This window comes from Python bivittatus, unplaced genomic scaffold (genome assembly GCF_059951505.1).
Source record: "Python bivittatus isolate LINGU-HERP-01145 unplaced genomic scaffold, Pbiv_v1 ctg000070_np1212, whole genome shotgun sequence".
NCBI lineage: Eukaryota > Metazoa > Chordata > Lepidosauria > Squamata > Pythonidae > Python > Python bivittatus.
This window is the reverse complement of record NW_028277034.1, coordinates 52,276,452-52,300,318: the sequence shown is the minus strand read 5'-3', so window position 1 is coordinate 52,300,318 and position 23,867 is coordinate 52,276,452. Positions and strand designations below refer to the sequence as shown.

The window sequence follows — 23,867 nt, the reverse complement described above, 5'->3', positions numbered from 1 at the left end:
CTTGCTGCTGGTCTGGTTGCCCTCTTCTCTTTCCTTCTGGTGTTGTGAGAACACAGCCAATTACTTTCAGTGGTTTGAGTTGGAAAAATGTGAACAAAGATAGTGTCATTTTCTCTTTTGCTTTTTTCCTGTTCATTGTGACTTTTGGGAATGGGTGTTGGTGTTACTGGAGAAATGATTGATTTAAATCCTTAAATTGTGGATCTGTTTTCAGTGAATCTGAACAGAAAATGTTGTATCTCAAAGTCGGTCATACAGTGGTACCCGCGGGGTGTGTGTGTGTCAAAAAACTCGAGATGGCGGTTGTGGCAGCTCAGTCAAAACTCTACCCCATTGTACATGTGTGTGAAGTTGATGCATATACAAAAGAGGTAAACTTTCAGTCAGATTGCCACAATCACCTTCTTGAATCTTTTTTATCTTCTCTTATGGATGCTGCACGGGATGGGGGTGGGTCCTGTGGAAGGCTGTTCAAAGTCAAGATGGTGGCTGTGACTGTGCAATCAAAGCCTTGCCCCCCTTTTGTACTTGCATCACATACTGTATGTGCCATGTGTAAAAAAGGAGTGGGACATCGATTTCATGGTCCTCCCCTCCATCTTGACCTTTTGACCTCCAGCCCCCAGTCGATGTCCCTGAATCCAAGACCTGCTGCCTATATCATAGGTATTGTGCAATGTGTTATATACAGTTACTTCCCTAAACTTGCCTTGGGGTCCTATTGCATGCCAAGGCCTACTTTACTATAGGAAAAAAAATGAAAATATTTTTATTTCAGTGAAGTATCTTTCGAATACACACCTAAAATGTGTGGAAGGACACAAGCAGTGGAGATGAGGAATAAATCAACTAAGAACTGCTTTAAGCCTTATTTATGGTTGAAAATGGATTTAAAGCCATTCTTCCATTGGGGTTGTAATGCGAAAGCAGTTCCCAAGCTGGGGGATGTGTCTTCTGATGAAGAACCTGTGTAGCACCTGATAAATCCACATAATGCAGATAAATAAAGGTGTCTGAGCTCTATTTGATATCAATAGAAGTGAATATGCGTAGCTCAGGGTTGAGCTGTGGAGTCCTTGGAGTTCTCTGAGCTTGGCTGTTTTCTTGCAAACATTTCATTACTTGACTAGGTAACATCTTCAGTGCTAGAATGGGATGGGGTGTGCTCTCTGTTTATATACAGTGGCATGCCCTGCCAGTGTTAGTGGGGCTGTGGGTTTCGTTTTGTTTTTTCCTCTGGTTGTTCCTTGATTAGGGTATTGTTTACTGCTGATTGTCTGTCTGGTGATAATCTTGGTGTTAATCTCTGCTTAACAGCCAAGCTCAGAGAACCCCAAGGACTCCACTATATTTGATATTTACGTATCAGTGTCTCCAGGTTTCACATTTCATGACTTAGAAAGGCAAATCACAGCATGTCATCACCTTTATCTTATCTCCAGTATTTATTTTGTGTAAACTATTCCTATCCAACCATTTTTACACTTCAGCAAAAACATTCTTGGTGTAGCTAACAAATCCAAGGGATATTGTCCTCAAAGCAACCCAGTGAGGTGGGGGGGCAGGCTGAGAGAAATTGATTGGGTCAGGGTAAACCAATGGGTGTCCCAGTTAAGTGGGAATTACAGCCTAAACACTGTAGCTGCTGAAATGGGTTTGGATCTTTGTGAAGGCCACTCAGTGTCGAAGTGTGGTCAAAAATCTGAGGACCCTCTAAGCCAGTCTAATATAACAGAAGCAACTAATCTGCTTATGTATCTTTACTGTACTTTAATCATTCCAGTGTATATGAGAATGATTAAAGATACAACAGTTTATGTATAAATTTAGAACTTTCAGGAAAGCAATAAATGGAGTCTTCTGAAGGACAGTTAGATGTTTCATGAATGGTCACAGTTGGCAGTTCCAAACTGATTTTGGCTGATCTTGAAAAGAATAAACAGGCTCAGGATGGGTTAGTACTCAGATGGGGGATGATCTGAAATTCCCAGAGATGTAAACCGGGCTGAGAAATTACAAACAAACTGCTTCCATATTGCTTCCATATTCCATATTGCTGCTGAGAAGCATACATGGACCTCTACATAGTCACCAGGAGCTGAACTTCACTAGAGGGAGACTCTATCTTTTTGTGCAGCTAGAATAGAGTTTAAGTGAGCTGGGACATGTGATCTTTGCTAACAGTTCTAAATTGCAATATATGTGTGTTGTTTGTTGATATCCCATATTGATTAAAGCACCAGGAACAGCTTTAATTCACTTCCAGCTGGCCAGTGGCCGAGACATATGCCAAAAGATTGCACTTTTTGACAAAGAAAATGCAATTCCCTGGCAGGGTTAGTGCCAGAATACTTTTTGAAGAATTAAGCAGCTTTTCAGATTTGCCCGGGAAGCTTTTAATGGATGGTTATTCTGAACTTGGCCCATGGTTCTCTTTGCTGACTTTTTACATTCTTTCTATCTCCCTTATGTGATTAACCAAGCAGCTACAGAGAAAACTGAAGCCTCATCAAAATTACACAGTACTTTCTCCCTATTATTGTTGGCTTTCATATCCTTTTGCAACATACCCTTAAGTTCACCTTTATCTACCTGATTTCATAGCATTTTTCAACCTGTCTTTCAATGTTGTCAGTGGTGATGATGGTGATGATGTTGATAATAAATATGTCTCTCTGTTGAGCCCAACTCCTAGTGACTTCATGGACACGCCATACAAGGGTGGGTGGTGTTGTTTGGCAACATTACAAAAGGGATTTGCCATTTCCTTTTGAGGTGTTTTATTGGCTTCTCAGTCTGTCCCACAGTCCTTGAGCCTCCTGGTGGTTCCCCACCCAAATGCTAACCAAACCTACCATGCTTAGGTTCCAAGCCCAGACTAAGTTGATTGGGTCCTGCTGATAAAATAATATAACTAATAACCTAATAAAATTAAGAGAACAGTAACAGAATCAAGGAAAAGCAGAGAATTTACAGCATCACTGATATCTTGATTTTATAATATCCAGGGGGGCGGGGGCAAGGTTCTTTGCAACCTGTCAGAAGATCGGGCAGTACAGGGGTCAGGATAAAGAAGACTGCTAGTTTCCAGATTGATGATGATTGATACCAATACAGCTCTGGGGATGAGGCCACAGTAACTCATTCAATCCAGAAAATATTTTCCAGTGATAGATCCTGGTAGATTTGGATGATGGATGTTGTGGTCAACAACTGATCAGTTGAGGAAGACTGGTAGAGAACCAAGATTGCAGGATTGGATCTCCTGAATACAATCTTATGACAGCCATATTGTAACCTAGTTTTCTTGGTATCCTTCTAAACCAGCCCTCGTGGAGGATTTTTTCATAATCCTGACTCAGAAATGATGAGGTTATTAATCACTGAGCTTGGGGCCAATGTCATTTGCTTCAGTTAGAGAGGGGGAAATGCCAGTCAGGATAGCAATATATATCTGGGTGATTTATAGTAGATCTTGAAGGCTTTGGGGCTTCCAACTGTTTAACAGCAGGACCAGCACGATCCATTTTTACCACCTAATTTAGAGTGTGAGCACAAGGAAGCACGATGAATGGATTTTAGTGTGACAGAGGAAAAAATGCTGAGTTGAACTAGTGTCCCGTAGCACTTTTGCACCTTAATTCATACATACTCATGGCCCCACACCCCATATCAACCCTTTCAAACTATTGTTTTGTATCTGATCCCAGGGCTGCAATGTTGAGATTGTATTAAAGACCAAAACAGATCTTGATGTCTGCTGACTGCTTAAAAACATGGCGTGGTGTGATGTGTGAATCTAGTGTGGTTTCTTTAGCCATGATCTATTGGATAGGTGTCATATGGGTTTACACAACACTGAGCCATTCGTGAGCTTCTAAATCACAGTGGCTGAGTCTATAGAGGATGCTAACTCAAAGTCAACCTAGCGACAATATTGTATGGAATACATCCATATATTCCTTTATTCTGAAATGAATTTTCTTTTGTCTCCCTTTTATGAATCATGAGAGTTAAGTAATGCAGACAGAAAGGGTGGACTATAATTCTAATGAAAACGAATTAAAAATCTGTACCCCAACTAACTGGGATGAGCAGGGAAGAATAATCTGCAAGATTATCAAGTAAACTTGAATAAATTAGCAACGGTACAAATTTAATCACAGGCTCTGGTTGAAATAGCAGAGCAGCTGCTGTGTTCTTAAGAGAGAATGTGGCATGCACAAACCCGTATTATGCATTTATTTATCCTGCCTAGAAAAACCCCATGGCTCTCTTGGGCAGTTTCTTTCATTCCTTCTCTTAAAAGGGCAGACAAAATAAAAACCAACCTGGAGTTGGCTGCTTTCAAGCTGGAAGACTTTTGCAAACAGGATATTTAAACAAAATTGGAGTGCCGAGGTAGGGCCTGGTACTGGCAGTGGAACTCCCCCTCCCATTCCAGGTGGCAAGAAAACAACCCCTCAACTTGTCAGGAGATTTATAAGGGTGCCAACCTCATAATGCTTCTCAGCCAAATGGCATGAGGAAAATAAGGGTGTGATTCTAAGTGGACCTTCTAGAAAGAAAAAGTTCTCATGATGAACATTAGCCCTCCCACCCCAGAGGGAAAGGACAGTTCAGAAGCATCCGGCACCAGGAGGACCAATACTGAGCAGAAACCTCTCCATTTGTTTCCCCAAAGGTCTCATCCTCCATGAAAGGGGCTTCTGTTTTGCTCTCGCATTCTCAGGATGCTTTAGTGTTCCGTTGAATTTTGGGGTGGTGGTGAGGGTGGGGGTTGAGCTTTATCGCTGAGAAGTTGTGGACCATGCTGGGGTTGTTTGCTTTTTTGTACAAATCTCTTGATCCTTCTGCAAGGCTGCCCACATTTCTCAATCTGCAAAAAACCTCCAGATGGATTTCCTCTAGAGATCTCTCTGTGGGATTTCATAGAAGCGTGTGAAGACAGACTGCAGAGAGGATTGGGCAATGAAAAACAGGACACTCTGCCCCATGGACACACATCTTTTGGCTACCTGGTCCCTAAAGAAGTGACCTTGAGAATTGTGCCCTTGAGAATTTCCCTGGAATTCTCTTCTCTGCTGGAGGAGAGGAGGGAAACAAAAAACACCGGAATGTCTTTTAGCATCAAAAGGGTTTAAAACATTATTTTGCAAAGCGGTCTGTCTGATGAGTACCAGAGAAGATAGCACCAGTCTTTGCCCTGTGATTCCTATGCATGTGGTGGAAAATGTCATATGACATTCGCTTCTGTGGTCACCACCTAACATGAAAGGGCTTCTAGGAAAACACAGTGGAGCTTCTGTGAAATAGGTGCACCAGTGGAAACAGGTGAACCAAGGGAATGTATTTCATTATAGAGCTTGCCCCCTCCCCCCATTTTAAGCTGAACACTTTTTACAGATCACAAAAAATCATACTTTGGCCCTGTTTCCTAAGCTGGAGATTTCTTAGCAAAGAAAATCCATGAGAATACATGTCATTTCATTTATTCCCTTTTGCATTTTCTAACCTTATTAAGATTCATTGCTTAAACTAACTCGACAGTGGGGAAAAATGAAAAAAAAACGTGGTACAAGATATTAATAATAAGAAGACAGAACAGATAGGACAGCAAGAAATATATTTAATCAAAACCTGGGTGAACAGGTATGTCGAGATTAGGAGCAGGCAAAATGTTTCAACCCACTTCAGATTCAAAATGCCCTGTTTTGAGTGTACCACTGCTATTTCAAGTGCAAAATGGGCTTTATCAATCATTTTTAAACACAAAGGGTATTGTTTTCATCCAGAGTAGTTCTGCTTCAAGCTCAGAGCACAACAGTCAGAATGGCCCAACTACACTCCAAATCGCGGTTCCAAATTCAAAGGGGGCATTTCAAACCTGAATTCTGAATTCAAGATAGTTTATACCCCCACTTCTTCAGATAATGCCAAACCTTTACAAGGTGAACACTACCTGATTGGGGGGGGGGGGGGCGGATTCTGCAATGGAGTCCTTGAATTGAGAATGAGCTTTTGTGGCCTACCTGATCTCTATCATAAAGATCATCTTCATTAGATCTTAGTTAATACATCAGTGCATTAGGGATAAGGTCCTTCATCAGAAAACCTTTTTGGGCTTTTTGGCAGCTAAAATTGAAAGTGACTTTTCCTCCATGCATAATTCTGAAAGTTCAAGATTTCTTGAGATGGAAGGGATGGGGTTCCATGAATAACTGAACATTTAGAACCAATATAATCCTCTATACGTTAAGGCAGAGACTTTCTGATTCTTTTTGTAACAGCCTTCTGATGAATGGGCGAAAAGGTGGGTCTCTTCACTGATAAGGGAGATGTTTGCAACTGGTTGTTTACATTACAGTTGCCTGAATTTTCATCCGTCTGGGAAACAACTTTTATAAAGAATCTGATTGAGATTTGGATGGAACATCTAAAATGATCAGTGGTCAGACCTTTTGGGGGTGAAATCTAATCTCTTAGGATTAGTTAGATAGGTCCTTTAGGTAAGTCTAAATTGAAAGTAGCCCCTCTCTCCCACCTGGCATGATTCTCACAAAGTTGTCTTTAGCAACCTTTATGAGATGAATGGGTACGGATACAACTCTAGCGACTGAACTATTTTCCATTTAGAACCTATAGATCCTTGTGTACGTTAGGAGAGAGATTTTAGTTTTCTTACTAGCAGTCTTCCTATGATCCAGCAAGAAGGCAGGTCTCTTCACTGATAATGGGGACATTTGCAACTGCCTGTTTACATAACAGTCTTCTGAATCTTCATCAGACTAAGAAGTAACTCTTTCATAATTTGGGCCCATAGTATTGCCTAGGTGCAGTCAATACAGTTGCACGAAATATTTGAAAGGGAAGACTTAATTGTATTACTTTCATTTGTTTGCTATTTAATGATAGTAATGGTTTATTATTATAAATCAGTAGTCTGGATTCTGTACATGTTTAAGCCCTCTTCCTTTTTTTTCCTCTCTCCCTAGGCTGGAATGATCAAAGTTGGCGAAGATGAATATTTCATTGAGCCACTGGAGAAAGGGAAACAAATGGAGGAAGAGAAAGGAAGGCTTCACATGGTTTATAGGAGGTCAGCAATTGCACAGAGTCCAGCAGATACTCTCCCTGATTTCCAAAGTAAAGGTATAGCTTCTATCTACAGATCCTTCATTTACCATCACTTATGTGCCTTTCTTCAAGGTTAATTCACTATTTGTCACTTTTTCTTGGTTGGAAAAAGATTAGTGGTTCAGTTTATTTGCTCAGTACTTCCAGAGTCTCTTTTCTTTTGCCTGGGAGCGGATGCTTCAGATCAGTATTAGAAAAATCATTTTGCAGTGGATCAGTAGAGGAAGCAGGTTACCTGAAACTCAGGAGCACAGAAGATAGGGTCATGCCGATCCACCAGGAATACAGACATCAAAGTCTTTGAGTCATAGGATTTGCAGATAGTGGAGCGCTTACTTGCAGGTGACACTGTCTTGGAAATCAGAAGTTTGCTCACGAGTGAGCTCTTTCTGTGCAGTAGCCATGCTGACTGATTAATAGGGCTGTGGAGAACTTCAATGGGATTCCATAAAAGAGGTTCCAGAACACAGGGGGGTGCAAAAATAGTACCTGTCTGCCACTGTCAGCGTGCACAGCCATCAAACAAACTGGCTGCACCTGCTCCTGCTCCTGCATGCAAAGACAGCTGATACCAGCTTCCAAAGCAGTAAAAAGACATAGCTACTTTAATGATACAAACGAGCATGCAGTCTCATGCATTTTGAAGCACTCGTTTGAAGGATTTGCACAGGCCTACTAGTATGCCCTTTAAAGTTGCTGTGTAATCCCAGGAAAAGATGTAGCTACTGTAAAGAGTTGCAGATAGGTGCTTGGAATTTTTGAAGCAACTTTTTGGTAGTGAATTCAAAGTGCGACACAGCCTTTCAGCTCTGATGAACCGCAGCTAAAATTGGCAGGACTTTGAAAGCAGGTGCATAAAAATCTGACGTTTGTAGCAGAGCATCGTAGGGGAAATGTAGGAGTTGTGTTCTGGGGTTTTGTTTTGGGTCTTTGCATGCTTGAATCTTAGGATTTCTTAGGCTGCAAGCTGACATTGTTTGCCTTTTTCTTGTTTTTCCTTGCATTAGTCTACTGAATTGCCTTACTGTTACTTTCAGGGAGGCATTTTTTATACTAGTTCTTAACAATTCTCCTCTTATTTTTCAATCCAAACTCCCCATGCTAATAAGTCAAATCCAGGTGAATTTGAAGCTTCTGTCATTGTAAAATATACTGCCACAGAATTTTTAGCACTAGAAAACTTGGTTTAAATTCACTGTTAGTCCAGTTAAATTGATGTTGAATGAGGAACTTAGCTCGGAGAAGGTGAAGGATATAAGTAAAGTGAGGATGTGAAATAAGGAGCAAAGAGGTGCTTCAGACCTCCTGTGGCACCTCTCTGCTGCTAATTAAATCATCTGCATCTTTTTTCGGTTGTTGTTGTTTGGTGTGTGTGAACCTGAAAAAAGATGCTGCTGTTTTAAAGAGTTGATTTTAAATAACTCTCAGAGCAGTTTCCAGCTGATATTGCTACCTTTCCTCAATGATGTTTATTCAATTACTTGGTCTACCCTGGGTTTTCTTGAGGAGATGGGAAAGAAATGACACATGTGTCATCGTTGGGACATCATCATGCTTTGTTACGGGTGTTGCTGCCTTTACATACTTTTTGCTGATGCATTTGAGTGAGCTTCAGCAATCATTTCTGGCAACATGGCTCCCTCAGAAACATAAATAAATTTTAAATAATTTAAATAAATAAATTTTAAATTATTTAAACAAGTAAAAAACACATTTGGGATCCTGAAGGAGCATGAGCCCAGCATCTTTCTGTTACCCATGAAAGCAGCCACACCTTTTTTTCCCCAGTCTCTGAAGTAACAATATGCTGGACTCATGCTTCAGCAACATCCAAAGAACTTTCTCCAAGTATTTTTCAAAGCACGCACAGTCCTAATATCTTTATCTGAATCTGCTATATAAATTCCTTTGGTGAAGACCATCTAATTAGTGAGTTGAGGTTGGATCGGAAACATGTGGCATGATGATAAGCCCTCCAAGAGAGATGCAGAAGGACTGCTCCTTCTATAACCAAGTGGTTAGAAGGATCATTGGGAAGAACACTCTGCTACAAATCTCTCTTCCCAGCGGTGATCAGTCAGACCTTGTCCCCATTCAACCTGGCGAGGAAGACCCAAAGAAGGAACATTGTCTGAAGCAAACTGTCTACCCAGTACTGCACGTAAGGAACAGGAATCCTTGAGGAAAATCTTGAATTTTCTTCAAGAGCCAAAGTACTGGGTAGTCCTGTTTCATAAATAAGGAACAGCTCCAAAGAAACTGAGGCAGGCAATCAAGCTGTGTTGGCAGGCCAATTTTTATCCTGAGAATGTCTTCCTGATGTGTTCATGAACATCTTCTGGTTTGCCAGAAAATCTTTCTCCCCTCTCTTTCACATACACATACACATATACAAGAGAGGGGGCGGGGGGGGAGGGAGAGAGAGAGACATGCCCCAAATATCTGAACAGATTTAGTCTGGCTGGAGAACCCAAGAAAGTTGTGTCTGGCTGGAATGGGAACCAAGCCAAGCTTCCCCCAAAGGTCACCCTAGGTCGTCTCGTTCTTGGAAGCCACAGAAAGTTGAATAAAAGCGATTGGATGATTTCAGACAACCAGCACGGCTAGGCTCACCCATACTTTCATATGGATTTGAATCTTAATTCATTTTTGGAATTTAGTAGCAGAGTTACTAGCCCATGTTATTTTGGGGAGCCACCCCCCACACATTCCCAGGTATGCCATTCAGTTTTTTCTTCTTTTTTTTTACAAAATTAGTGCTTAAATAACAGCCCTGGAGATATTTTATATTTTTAATTAAATGAATGACAAGTTTGTTTAATGATGAACTGACAGATGTTATCCATCAACCTAAACAGTAAAGAAGACAAAATATAGTCAAGTGCAGATGATTACTTTTTTAAAAATCCCAAAGAATTCAAGCTGTAGAGTCCTAAACAGATCATAGTGCAATGGGAGAGTTGTTAGTTTAACTGAGTTAGGGAACAGGCAAGAAAAGGTGGGTCTGCGGTATCTCAGCATGCCCATTCATTCAGTGCTCGCACACTCAGTGTGAACATCTGCTAATGGGTCTGCAGGCTTCTTTGGCTGAAGAACTCACCTTCTTTTCCACATTTTCCACCTTTTTGTTTGGTTTGTACATTAGTCATTTGCAAGTACCACTGAGAAAGTACTGGGCAGTTGTTGGGCAAAATGTCCTAGCAAGGTTTCTGTTTCTCTCTCAGTGGACATGGTGAACTAATAAAAATGGCTTGCATTTTTCAAGTGTTGATAGATACATTAGTTGCTACTAACTACTAGGATTCACAAATGTTCCCAAGTGTGTGAGAGACTCCGCTTTTCTCACACTCTGTGGTTCCACCCTCTGTGGGAATCTGACTCCTTCTTTATATAAGACTACTTGTGGTGCTTTGTAGAGCAAAGATCATAAAAAGTGTGCTTCAGTTATGAAGCAGACATCCAAATTCTACAAGCATTCCAGGTTTAGAGGAAGTCTACTCCCAAGCTTGATTCTCATAAGAATGAGCCAATCGGTTACTTAATCACTGAAGGTCCCAAAATCATCTTAACATCATATTAAAGACGTTCTGTTCACTATTGAATTGGAATAAAATGCTCTGAATGATACCTGATTCCAAGGGCAAGACTCAGGCATAACTCCTCCTTTGCCAGATTTAGTAAGGAGGATTATCCGTGGCAGGGAAAAGGAGAATGAAAAAACAGAATGATTGTTTTCAGCAGCAATGGTGTATCTTCCATCAGAACTTGTTCTCAAGCATTTCTTCCTCATTGTTGTATATGAAAAAGATTCTTGGGGTTCAGTGACTTCAGTAGATATTAAAATTGCTACTGCATTTTCACAGTGTATGCAGTGCTGAAATGAGATACATCATGGTCAGCTACATTCCCCTTTGGGAACATCTGGCCGCAGATTTTGGGGGTAGGGTGAATAATTATCTGTTTATAAATGTGTTCACTGAATCCTTTTACAACCACATTTGGCAACATCAGGTGGTAGAACTTGCCAACATGCTGGAGATGGAGAAACACAAAAACTGAAGCTTGAACCTAAAAAAAACCTATAAAAGAGGTGGGGCTTTTATGGTTTGGTTACAGCCATCATCTTGACTTTTTTGACCTCCCCCTGAGGATGCCCCGGCTGCACAAACTTCAAAAGTGATTTGAAGGAAGGTTGTTGACTCACATGTGAGTGCAGTACCTCTGCTATTCATTAAACCAGCATTGTCATGCTTTGCAGAAGATTGAAAGAAAGAAGCTACTACTCGCCTGAAAAAGGCCAGGCTGTTGTTATACATAGTGAAAAAATGTTGTGTTGGCACGAGGTCCAAATGCATGTCCTTCAAACCATTTTCGTAGCGTACATTCATAGCTCTGTCCTCTTTCTGCGGGAATCTGCAGTTTTACAAAATGAGCAAAAATGGTATTTGCACAGCTTTTAAGTACATCATATAAGTATATATATGCATGCATGTATTTCAAAATTCATTGTTCCCTAAAATACAACTTTTGCAATCTTAATCTTTTTCTACATTCTTTTTTGAGCTGGACCCTGCATTGAAAAATTCCAAACAGTGCAAAATATAAAACTTAAGTCCCCCCACTCTGTATGATAATCAGGAAAGTAATCCTTGTAGCATACACAAAGCAAGATCCCCCCCAGTGTTCTCAAAGCTCAAGGATATTATGGGCATTTTTGTTTCTTTTTCCAACAGCCAGAGATTTATGGGCAAGAACTAATCTGGTGCCAGAGAGAAGAGCCATGGTTTCCACAATCTGGGTAGCATTTTGTGGGTTTTCACTATAATTTTTCCAGATGCAAATATTTGCATATAGCTGAAGCTCATTTGCTGTTGCCAACAGAAAGTAAAGTTAAGGCCTCTTCCCCCAAGTCTCCATAGATTGGAATCTTGTCCAAGTATTTGGTTTAAAAATAATACGAATAATTTCAGCTGAGCTTTGCATGTCTCCTTCTACTTATAGCACAGCTTCTGTGCATCTTTTGAATTTTACAATACTTCAGTCAAGAGGCAAAAACGAAATGCCTCCGAAATTCTGGGCGGTCATTCCTGCAGTTTTATTCCGACACAATGCTTCTTTTGGTATCTTTGATAAAATCAGTTTTCCCTAGTTTTGGAATCCTGAGGAGAAAGTCTTTTTCAATTTTGCTTTGTTTGGGATGTTTTGAAGATCTTACCAGGGATGGCCTCACCAAATGGGTGTCGTGAAGGGTGTTGCAAGTCCCCAAAGGCCTATAACATCAGATGACAAACCAGTAAAGTTGCCTTCAAACATCTTCTCTCTCCCTTCCCAGTTCAGCTTTATCTTCTTTTTTTTTCTCCCTCTTGAGCCAATGGAGACTTCACACAAAGCACAGGATTTAAAGCCCATAGCATTTTTATTTTCTAAGCTTTATTCTGGGCCCAGAGGCATTCTTGGAAATGGACAGTGTGGGAGGTTGGCGCTTCAGTTTACACTTCCCAGCATTTCAATAAGTTTTATTAGATGAACTTAAAAAAATAAAGTTTGGCCATGAAGTGGAAGAGAGAAGCCTGATGAACGCCAAGGAAATTCTATGGGCACAGTGGTGCCCATGGACATCACATTCCTTGTCCTTGTATTATGTCTGTGAGAGAACATTAACATAATAGCCCAAATGGTTGCGGAAGTTCCCCAGGAATTTACTCTCTGTATAGTTTTAATTTCATCTGTTGCTAAACTGGAGGGAAACATTTCTTCTTCACTGGGAATGAGTTTAGAAGGAGATTGGGGAAGTTAGCTTTCACTCAGATTCTCAGTTTTCCAAGCTTAAGTTCATTCTATCCTTTCTCTACCTTGGCTTCCTATTTCTTCTTCTCCTACTTAAGCTAGCTACGTGGCAGACTCCTGCCACTGGTCCATCACTCATGCATTGGAGGAGGAGGTTGGGGAGGAAGAGGAGAAGGTAGAAGTCCACTGCACTGTTTCTTCCAACCTACCCAGAGCTTGTCTGAGGAGTATACCTCAAACCATTGTGTATTTAACTCAAACCATTGTGTATTTAACTCAAACCATTGTGTATTTAACTCAAACCATTGTGTATTTAACTTGAATTTTGCTGCAACAGGCAATAGGCTCCATTTACGTCTATAAACCTGGCATTCTTAACCTAGGGACTACCTGTACTCTACTGATGGAGTAGCTCATAACATTATAATGATGTTCAAGTCCCTTTATCATTATATGTTATTGAACCATGAAGGGCTCACTTACCTAAAAATCCCCAATGAATCCTGGATTCTATTGTTTTATCTTTTCCTTTTGGTATAAAGTTATCTGGTGAAGACTTTGGTAGAGAGAATATGTTTTGCAGGGATGATACATCATGTTCAAAAATTCAGTGTTGCATGAAAGTGAGTTATTCAGGTACCTTCCCTATTCATGATATATTGTATTTACATTGGTGGATAAGATAACTCATGTTTAAAAGCATTAGTTTAAGTGTGCGTGCACACACACAGACACACTATCTCTCTCTCTCTCTCTCTCTGTCTCACACACACACACACAACCAATGTGTTTGTGAACTGTGCATCTCTCTGAGTCTACTATAATGTATATATTTGGGCACCTTTGCAGAGTACTTTCTGAGTAGAGGGTGAGATCCTGAACCAACTAGGAATCCCCCTCATATCAAGAAGCCTAACACGCAGTGGTGTGAATAGGTTCATTCCTAAGCACAACACCACCACAATGTATATTGTGATGTCACAATGCAAGCTCTTATCAGTATGTAAGGGGAAGAATTTGCATTCTGATTCATATTTAGCCTCTTGCCTCCTCTCACAGATGCCTTTGCAGCGTGTAGCTAGCAGAGGAATCATTAGCAGGCATATGAGTAGATTATCAGTAATCAATTATGAAGTCCCTCAGTCTTCTTCAATACATTGATGCTTCTTTGAATGGTCCTCCACTCCTCTCCTACATAAAGATTTGTTGGACAGAATCCATCAACTGCTTATTTGCACTGTAATCGTTCCCACAAGTATTCTTCATGGGAATAGATTCCCTGCATAATGCATAATCTTATGTCAACTGTCTGCTTCTTTCATAAGCCAGTTTACAGATAACCCTGGGGGAAATTATCTTATTTCCCTTGAGCACAGTATCACAGCAAGCAGTAAGGGAAAGCACCAGGAATCTACAAGGAAATGACTCATGTGAGAACATGGTTTGTCCCCGTGGGAATGGTTCCCAGTGGGCTAAGTCACTGCTGTGCTTATTCTGAAAAAGGTTGATGATGTGCGTAAATCACACTGAAGTACATCACCAATTTCACAGCATGATTCAGCTGAGAGGAAGGGCTGGCCTTACCAAGGATGTCTGACTGCCTAATTCTTCTTAAAATATTTTAAGTATGCATGTCTAGGCAAGTATCTCTGATGACTGAGTTCTGCAATGCTGGTTGGAAGAGGACGTTCTGTAAGAATTAAACATGATTTCAGTTGCAAAACCAAGCAGGAGAAATGGTGACATAATTTGTGTTGTTCTCCTTGGCTTTGGAGTAGCCAAGAAAAATTGAGCAAGGGGAGAAGGAAACTGACTGATTTTTCTTCTCCTCTCACTGTCTCATATTGGCAAGAACTGATAATGTGGCAATGATGACTTCCAGTGTAGCCCTCCTGATGTAAGAAGCTTTCTATCCATGAAACTAGTGGTGAAGGTCATCCAGAGTTTTGCAGGGAGATCACACGTAACACAAATGCTCCTTCCATCTAATTCCAATGAAACCATTGAACCCTTGAACGCTGTCCAAATCTGAGAATGGGCTGATGATGGGGCAGAAGAAGCTGACAATGAATCCAGACGAGATGGAGTTGCTGTGGATAGATGGGAAACTAGACTCATAAATTGAGGTTCAGCCTCTTTGGGATGGGGTGGGACTACTTCTGAAAAAGCAGGCTTATGACTTTGGAATGATCCTCAGCTTTCATGCATTTGCAGGGATGAGCTGTGATGAAAGACACTTTGGCACATTTATGCCTGATGCCCCAGCTGTAACCCTTCCTAAGCCAGTTGGATTTGTTCATGATTATCAACAGCCTAACCCATCCTATCTTGACTACTGCATCATGCTTTCCATAGAGTTGATCTTGAAAAATAGCTTGATGTTATAATTGGTAAAATTGCAGCATCATAGGAGGCCTGTACCAAAATTAGACACTGCTTGCCAGTTGTTTGTCTGGCTCAATTTCAGGCATTGGCATTAACCATTAAAGCCCTACAGAGAGGCTCAAAATGTTGGTCTTTTAATATGTATGTTTTTGTATGCTTTTGGACCACTGCTTTGAACATTTCAGCTTGCAGGAGAAAACTGCAGGTTCTCCATTTGAGGATAAATTAATGATTGGTGAGCTGCAAGATGGCAGCTTTCTTACAACCTCCTCACACACTTAGGAGAGAAACAATGAACTTGATTAAGAATTGCTTCATTTTTGAAACACTACCTTTAATTATTCCTTTGGGGAGTGAAAGCCCAGGTTACATGACTTCCAACGGCTGTTAATTATTGCTAAAACATAATGTGTTAATTCCTGGCAGATTTTAACTTCTTTCCTATCCTGGAGCACAGCAGGATCCTGTATTGTCATTTGACTCTCTATCAAGTAGGTCACAAACTGGATCAGTCTCGTATCATGAAGATTATGGGTTAGATGCCATTCTTTCATTGGCTTAGATCCACATAGAAATTAAGGTCCCTCAGTGATCTACTCCTGTCTCCTGTTCCTGGAAATAAATTTCAAATGTATTGAGGGAAGAAAACTCTCCTCTTGGGTTGTGAGGTATATATTATAATACTTACACACATAAGAATCTCTTTTCTTCTCTGGCATAGGCATACACATTTTGATTATATCTTTTAATGCTAACCATTTGTTACCCCTTCATAAAAGCTCAAATCTTCTGTCTAATGATAGGGAGAGTCCTGTCAACACTGAGGTTAAAGTTCCAACTAGAAGTTTTCTAAGGATCATTAGATTTGAGGAATGAAAATCAAGTGCAGAAATGCTTTCCAGGGGATGCAGACACTGTAACATTGGGGAAAAAATGTGTAGGTTCTTACTTTCAAAAGCAACAGCATCAGTGCTTTGAAAGTTCCCTGCATTTCATCATACAATTTTTCCTCTGTTGGAAATACGTTGCACCACAATATTCAGGGTTTAGATTTGGAGTGGAGAAACCTGGGTTCTAGCCCATCTTCAACCATGGGAACTTCTGAACTTGTCACTTTCTCTCAGCCCCTTTTCTCACAGTGCTGTTGCTGAGGGGAAAAATTGGTGGAGGGACTGCTGTGTATGTTCTTTCAGTTCCTGGAAGAAAGGTGGGATGTAAACCTAATTAATAAATTAATTCATAAGGTGGTATAGGAAACTTCAGTCTCTGGGGCACCAGCTGGGACCTGGTGATACCACAAGTTCCAAAACTTAAATAAAAAGGTTTAAACAGCCCCAGATTTTTTGAGATCAGCAAGCTCCCTTCAAGATGTTATGTATCCATACTTGAAAACTTGTAAGACCTCATGTGAAAATATCAAAATCTCCTGGGATTCAGAATTTCACAAAATTGTGTCCATGTTATATATGTTTGCATATACAGATATGCAGACATGCACATATAAATACATATGCACAGACATAAATATAAACATAAACTGGGAGTGTTTCATATGTTGTACTGCTATGATGTGTTTCCAGGGACATTATTGATGGGGTAAAGCACAGCTCCGCTCCTATTTAGTCCTGGTTTATTCTCTGTGGCACTTATTCTACTATGCCACATAATTTATGAGAAATTATGACATAATTTATGACAGAGCTAACTGTGTGGTACTAATGCAACACATTAGTCACCTCTTCTTCCCCAAAACATCTTTGTGTTGAAGGTCCTTAGATGCTTGATTGTTGCTTCTCCCCTCCCATTTGATTGTCAACTACTAATATCATTACAAAGATCAGCAAGCATGTGGGCCATAGGTAGGAGTCCTCACCTCAACTCTCTGTGCCAATTGCCCTTTATGAATTATCTACTTCCCAAGTGGATACATTTTGGGCTCCATTCCATTCCCACCCTCCTCCCTCTTCCCTCAACAAAGATGAAAAGTGCTTGAATAAGTATTTGCCAGATGCAGGTCAAACTAAAGCAAATCTGATGATGCAATGTAATGAATCAAGGGACTTTTCACATAAGTGTCTTCTCTTCCCTAAATAGCATTTTTGGTGTTGTGTGCCAAATCAAGCTATCAATCATTCCTGAGGGACCTGTTTAATGTAATTCACTTGAGTTAATCCTGATTCCTGGGGACTACATGGACATGTCCATGTGTGTGTGTGTGTGTGTCTGCTGAAATGGTTTGCCATTCCTTTCTTCCAAGTTGTTTGGTTTCTTTTTTTAACTTTGTAGCCTAGCCTTCAGCCTTGGAATCTCCTGGTGGTTTCCCATTGAAGTACTAACCAGAATTTACCCTGTTTGGCTTTTTGAAGATCAGCCAAAGTTGGCTAGGTAGAGCCTATTTTTCTGATGCCCCAAAAACAGCCACCAGGAAATCTTCTGGGTGTCTTAAAACAGTCCTTCAGTCCACAAGTGGTAAATAGAAGGTGGCTGATTTTCTAACCTACCATGAGGGACAGCATAACAGAGCCATGTGCTTCTCACTGCTTCTAGCTCTTTGTTAATGTCAAGTTCTTGACAGGCTCAAAACATTAACAGGGATAACTGGAAGATGTGTTTTATCCTACTTAGTTGGAAATGGCTTTTTAATAAGGAGCAGAGGAATGAAAGAATCCAATTATGGGAGCCCAGTGACATGTTTTAAGCAATGACAAATGACATTTTCAGGAATCTCTTAAATTAAATGTGTTAAATGTGTAAGGATGACAACTTGAGGGTGGCCCTTATTAGATGAAGACAGCAACAGAGTGGGATTTAGAGCTGTGAAATTTCTTCTTCCTACTTTGAGAATCTTTTCTGAGTAGTAATGCAACTCAAACTCTGTTGCTTTCATTTGTCCATTTGTGTCTGTTTTAAAGATGAAACAGGTCAAAAGCCATCAAGAACTATAACAACGAAATACATCTGGAGTATCTGTCCACCTTAGTGCTATGCCAAAATGTTTTTGCAAATAATCACTCTGATCTGATGAAAAAGAAACTTAATTTTTCCTCCAAAGGGGAAGAAGCTTGAGATGAAATTCTCCTGGGATGTGTATTTCCGTAGTTGCAAGGCAGTTGAGGGTTGTGTGCGTGTGTGTGTGTTGCATGCCTGGGAGGGAGGGAGGGAGGGAGGGAGGAAGGAAGGAAGGAAGGAAGGAAGGAAGGAAGGAAGGAAGGAAGGAAGGAAGGAAGGAAGGAAGGAAGGAAGGAAGGAAAAGAGGGCAGGCATCCCAGTACAAAATGGCTGTTTAGATTGCTGACCAGTCACCAGAGGGGAAGAGGTATTCCTATCACAGCATACAGTAGCCAGTTGCATGTCTGGCCTTTCATTATTCAATCAACCTTCACTGATCTACAGCCACTTGAGCTATTCATAGATCCACTAACTGAGGGGAAGATAACATGGACCAATGCCCACCTTGAGGGTTTTTTAAAATGAGGATTGGAGACATTTGGAATAAATCCTGATGCCGTCTGGACATCATAATACAAGCTCTCCCTGTTACATAGTTCCATGTGACATTGTGACATATGTGCAAAAAGCAAAGTTTGAAGCCAACCAATTAAAAGCTAAGTTTGAACACTGGACACGACAATTCTGTCTCTGTCTGTATGGTGAAATTGTCGGTATGAAAATGCTGAAGTCTGAAAAATGGCTGTCTTCTGTCTTCAGATAGGGCTCTTCTGTCTTAAGCTGAAACTGGCGGGGAGTGAAGACAGTTGTCTTGCTGTGCAGATTTTAATCTGATCTTCAGCTTTGGCAACGATGCTGGCCAGGCATTCTGTCTGAACCGTCGTTACCATGCCCCGATTGGCGGATTTTCCTGCTTGATTACCCCTCCCACTCATGCAGGGAATGCAAGTGCTGATTGCTTTCCTGTCCATGGGCAGTTCTTCTAGAAAATGTGGTTTCCATTAGTATACTTTTTGTCTGAGCCGCTCTCTGTTGACTCCTTTTGCTACTTGAATCTAAGGCAGCCACTGGTGGACTGCTTAAAAAAAAAGCCATAGACAGTTTTGGCATTCCTCCTCTCACTTGGGCTAGACATGAAAAACTGTCATAACTCTTGTCAATTTTATGTAGTTTTTGAAGGAGAAGGAGAAGGAGGTAAAGTTCACTCTTCCACCATTCTACAGATGGACTAATTTGGGGGGGAAAAGGGGGAAGGAAGGGAGGGAGGGAGGGAGGGAGAGGAGAGGGGAGGGAGGGAGGGGAGGGGCGGAAGGAAGGAAGGAAGGGGGGAGGGAGGAAAGAAGGAAGGGGGGAGGGAAGGAGGAAGGCAAGCAGGCAGGCAGGCTTCAACTGGAAGTAAAGGGGGCAGGCTTCCCAGTACAAAATGGCTGTCGAGATTGGTAACCAGCCTCCAGAGGGGAAGAGTATTCCTGTCACAGCATACAGTAGCCAGTTGGAATCAAGGCTATGCCAAGAATGAAGTAAAATACAGCTAATTTACCTCACAGCACCACTTCGCTGGCAGAAGGTAGACAACACCATTTCTTTTATGGTACAAAAATAGGGGGCTGCAGCAGGGTGGGGTTAGGTCACAAATGACACTGTGTGTTTCTCCCTTTGAGAAATGGACAGCGGGCTGTCATCACACTGGAACAAGCAGGACATGCAGACGAGCCCCTAGTAAGGGCCAAAGCCATACTGGTGAGCACAGGAGAAGATTGTTTCCACTTCTCTCTACTGAATGTGAGGGGAGCTGTAGTTCTAAAGGGGTGGAATAAGTGTGCAAGGAGTATATTCCAGGAGGTAAACAGGTTGGCTCTGTCGCCATTTGCTCGTGTCCTTGGCCCTCACCAGTTCTCCAGAATGCCTGAAGAGACATGAAGGAAGGACTCAGCCTTTTGTATCACTTTCTCCAACATCTCATTCTGTTAAATTTCAAGTACTTGCTGTTCTGGGATTGAAGACATTCACACTTTGGGGGAAGGTCTTCTCAGACAGATACTAACTAAAGGTTGATTTATAAAAAATCTCTCTTGAATTAAGAAAAGGTTTTCCAAGGGAGTATTTTCCCAGAGCCTTAGATTTTACTGTCAGTGCATACTAGTCCTCCTTTTAAAAAAAATTATTTTGCTTTTTTAAAAAACTGTTTGGCTTTGATGCAGATGTTACCTTGGAAAGACAGCCTTTACTATGCATTCATGAAGAATATTGTTATATCCCTAGAAGTGAGCTCTGGAGACTTCAAGTCCTCCCACAATGTGGCCATGAAATTCCAGAAAGCTGCTGACTTAATTAAAAGTCAATTAATTATTTGAGAGAGGCCTTGAAACGCTCCCCTTTTTCTCAGTTGCTATGGAGAGTGTGTTTATAGAAAGAAAACAAGTGTGTAATTTTTAGTTTTGTACGGCATTCTAATTTGCTTTTGGAATGTACTCTCCTGCTCTGACACAATACAACACAACACAAACGGGTCACTAAATCTGCTTTCTAAAATAACAGTAATAGAATTTATACTAAATTGTACTTTTGAATATTGACCCAGCCATCTTTTATCAACAGAATGGAGAAAGAAGTTGCCTGTTTTGCATTTTAGCGCAAATCTTCCCAATTGATACTTCCTGAATGCATTCCTAAACAGCAGTGTCATTATATGTCAATCATGGCACATTCTTTGAATATATGAAAAAAAAAATGCCTATATAAGAAAACTGTGTCTATTTGACCAAACGTTCATGAGTCCTCCTCCAAATTAATATTTGCATGGACTTTAAAAATAAAAAGTCACATCCTAAACTATAGTTTAGGAGCTATAGTAAATTTAAAGTTGGTAATTTAGAAACAAAATAAAATCAAACTCCTCATCATCCCAACTTAGTAAGAAAGAACAAGTGTGTTATATGGGCTTAGTTTTACTGCGTGACTTTGTCTTAATGGAAAGTCATGGTCGGTGGGTTCCCAAAGAACCTCTCCTTTTCCATGCTGCCCAGGGGTGTCCCAGAGGATTGTCAAAACCGTCAAGACCGCAGCCACAATTGTGCAATTGAAGTTCTGCCTTTTCTTTTAAATGGGTGTTACACATAAATAGCAGGCACAGCTTTGATCACACCATTGTGGCCTACATCTGGGCTTTTTTGGGCCACTCCAGGGGACAACCCTGAAGCTGCTTGTGACTTTGTTCAAACAGAATGTGAAGTTCTAAAATGATAATGATCAATGCCGTCATGATCAGAAGATGCATAATTGGTAATCAGATGACACTAATCATCTGGCACCCTAACCCTACCTTTGGGGAAATCAAGGCTATCTTCTCCTCAAAGGCTTTGCAATTAGGAAGAAAGAAGGAGCAGTGTAGATTGCTATGTTTCTCTTCATACTTTTTTACTTTTCTCACAAATTCCCTCCAGTTGAGAGCAATTGGAAGAGAATAAATCTTTGGCAGATCCAGGGCTCCTAATATGACTATTTTTTCCTCTTTCCAGGGTCTGCCTTGTATAAAATAAGTGGCTATGAATATTGGGGCTTAATAAGATTATGATATAACTCAAAATGTACAAGTTCTGTCTTTCTCTCTCTGTTTTTCTCAGGGCTGTTCTTCACAGGTGCATTAATGTGCTTTCCTCCAGGCCTTGAGGCATCAGAAAAATATTCTAACATAATTTGCACTGCCCCAACACTGAGAAAGTGGTCCTATCCTTATAGTTTTACCGTGAGACTATTTATGAGCAGCAATTTGTAGATCCCCCTGGCTGCCAGTGAGAAAGCCACTAACAATCGGTCTCTGTAAAGCAGGACTTGGGCCAATTTAGGCTTGCTGTTGGGATGGCATTTTAGCCCCTTTTCAAATTGCCTGAATTGTGATTTCTGAACAAGGGTCTATCGGAAGAACAGTAGACCTGTGTCTAAAAAGAGCCCACCTGAAAGCTTGAGGGGGTGGAAGAAGGCAGTGGGGTGAAGCAGGAGGGAGCACGCTCATTGCATAGAGCGGTGTTTTTCAACCTTGGGAACTTTAAGATGTGGGGACTTCTACTCCCAGAATTCCCCAGCCAGCATGGGGAATTCTGGGAGTAGAAGCCCCCACATCCCTTCCATCAAAATTCATAGGCCTCAGTTAAAAGAAAGGAGAAAACATTCATTACCTATTCCTGCTTTGCCACCTTGCATGGCCTTCTGGAGACTTCTCAGATTTGGGGTGAGTTTAGGGGAAAGACAATAACAAATGAAACATCTTTCTACTGACAACTATATTCCATGGATCAAAAACCCTAGGATTCAACCCATCAGAAAACACACTTTTCTTATTTTGCATTCCATTGCAGCTACATCTGTGCATTTTGTTTTTCTAAACAGACACTTCCAGCTTCCTTTTCAAATGATTTATGTTTAGTGCTCTTAAAATCAATTTTAAGAAATGGATACAACAGTATTCGTCCAAAAAAAAAATAAAATAGATACCCGCAGAGCTATATCTCTTTAATGCACTTTCCTTGTCAGGCTTTCAGAAATCAGATTGTTGTGCTAACAGCATAATTTTTCACCCATGCTAATAGGCTTTTGAATATTTCAGGAACATCTCTACTCCTGTGTCAAAGAGACTGTCTGAAAAATGGATAAGAAGGCCAGTGTGCGTTAAACCGATGCCTGTCCAATTTTAAAAGAAAAAGAAAAAAGGAAGCCCTTTAATGTGGCCAGGGGAGTGGCCAGTTGGCGAACTTGAAATTTTTGCATTAAATTGAAAAGTTGATTTTTCCAGCTTGTCATTCACACCCACGTAGATTTCATCCCCAGGAAAGTTTGGCATGGGGCAGTCCATCCTCAGCTGCTGTGACCACTGTCCACTTTTCAACTGGGAAGTTTAGCTTGGAGCTTCTGGCTGAGCATCTCCAAAAGCTTCGTTCAAACACCAACTTCTCTGTCCTGTATGTCTTTCCCACGTTGGGCAGGGAGGTTCCTTGATGTCTCCTTATTAGAGACTCCGAGTTCCAACATCATGCAACCCTTAAGTTAACAAGGAACAGCATCTGGTGGCTACCCATTTTGGCTTGGCTGGTGCCCATGATAGCAATACCCAAATGGCAAAACCCTTGTTGGCTAATTGGATTCTGATTTGGATGCCAAGGCAGATTGGCAGGGACAGAATTTTAATCACTTTACTATAAATGAAATGCAGTCATTAAAACCAGCTGACATAGTTAACCTTTTTGAGAAGGCAGAGTGGCTCCAGATTACTTAATGCAAACAGCAGTAAAACCCATTTGGTTTCAGCTAAGCTAATAAAAAAAAAAAAAGCCCTTTGCATTTACTGGGCTATGCCGTTAAAGCAATGGCTGTAGATGTTACGGGTGGAAAGAAGGTTAATGCTATCCAAGTTTTATTCTATGAGGCTTTGTGGGAAAACTAGTGAAGTGTGGGAGGAAAAAAAAATATTATTTATCAAATCAAGTGCTGCTGAATAAGGCCATTCTTTCAAAAGGCATTAATGGCTGATCTGCAGTATGTCATCCATCTGCTCTTGTTATTGATTGACCTGAGGTGGACTTCTTCAGTCTGGTGCCCCCCCCCCCCAAATGTAT

The 23,867-nt window shown here is 40.9% G+C and overlaps 1 protein-coding gene across 2 annotated transcripts in view; it reads left to right on the top strand.

Moving 5' to 3' along the window:
- The window catches only part of ADAMTS3 (ADAM metallopeptidase with thrombospondin type 1 motif 3), a 124,849-nt gene that overhangs the window by 35,334 nt on the left and 65,648 nt on the right, over nucleotides 1–23,867 (top strand). For both annotated transcript variants that reach the window (XM_088133178.1, XM_088133177.1), the window contains exon 4: nucleotides 6,996–7,152. In XM_088133178.1, the coding sequence (XP_087989304.1) occupies nucleotides 6,996–7,152 (157 nt within the window). The remainder of the gene's footprint in view (nucleotides 1–6,995; nucleotides 7,153–23,867) is intronic.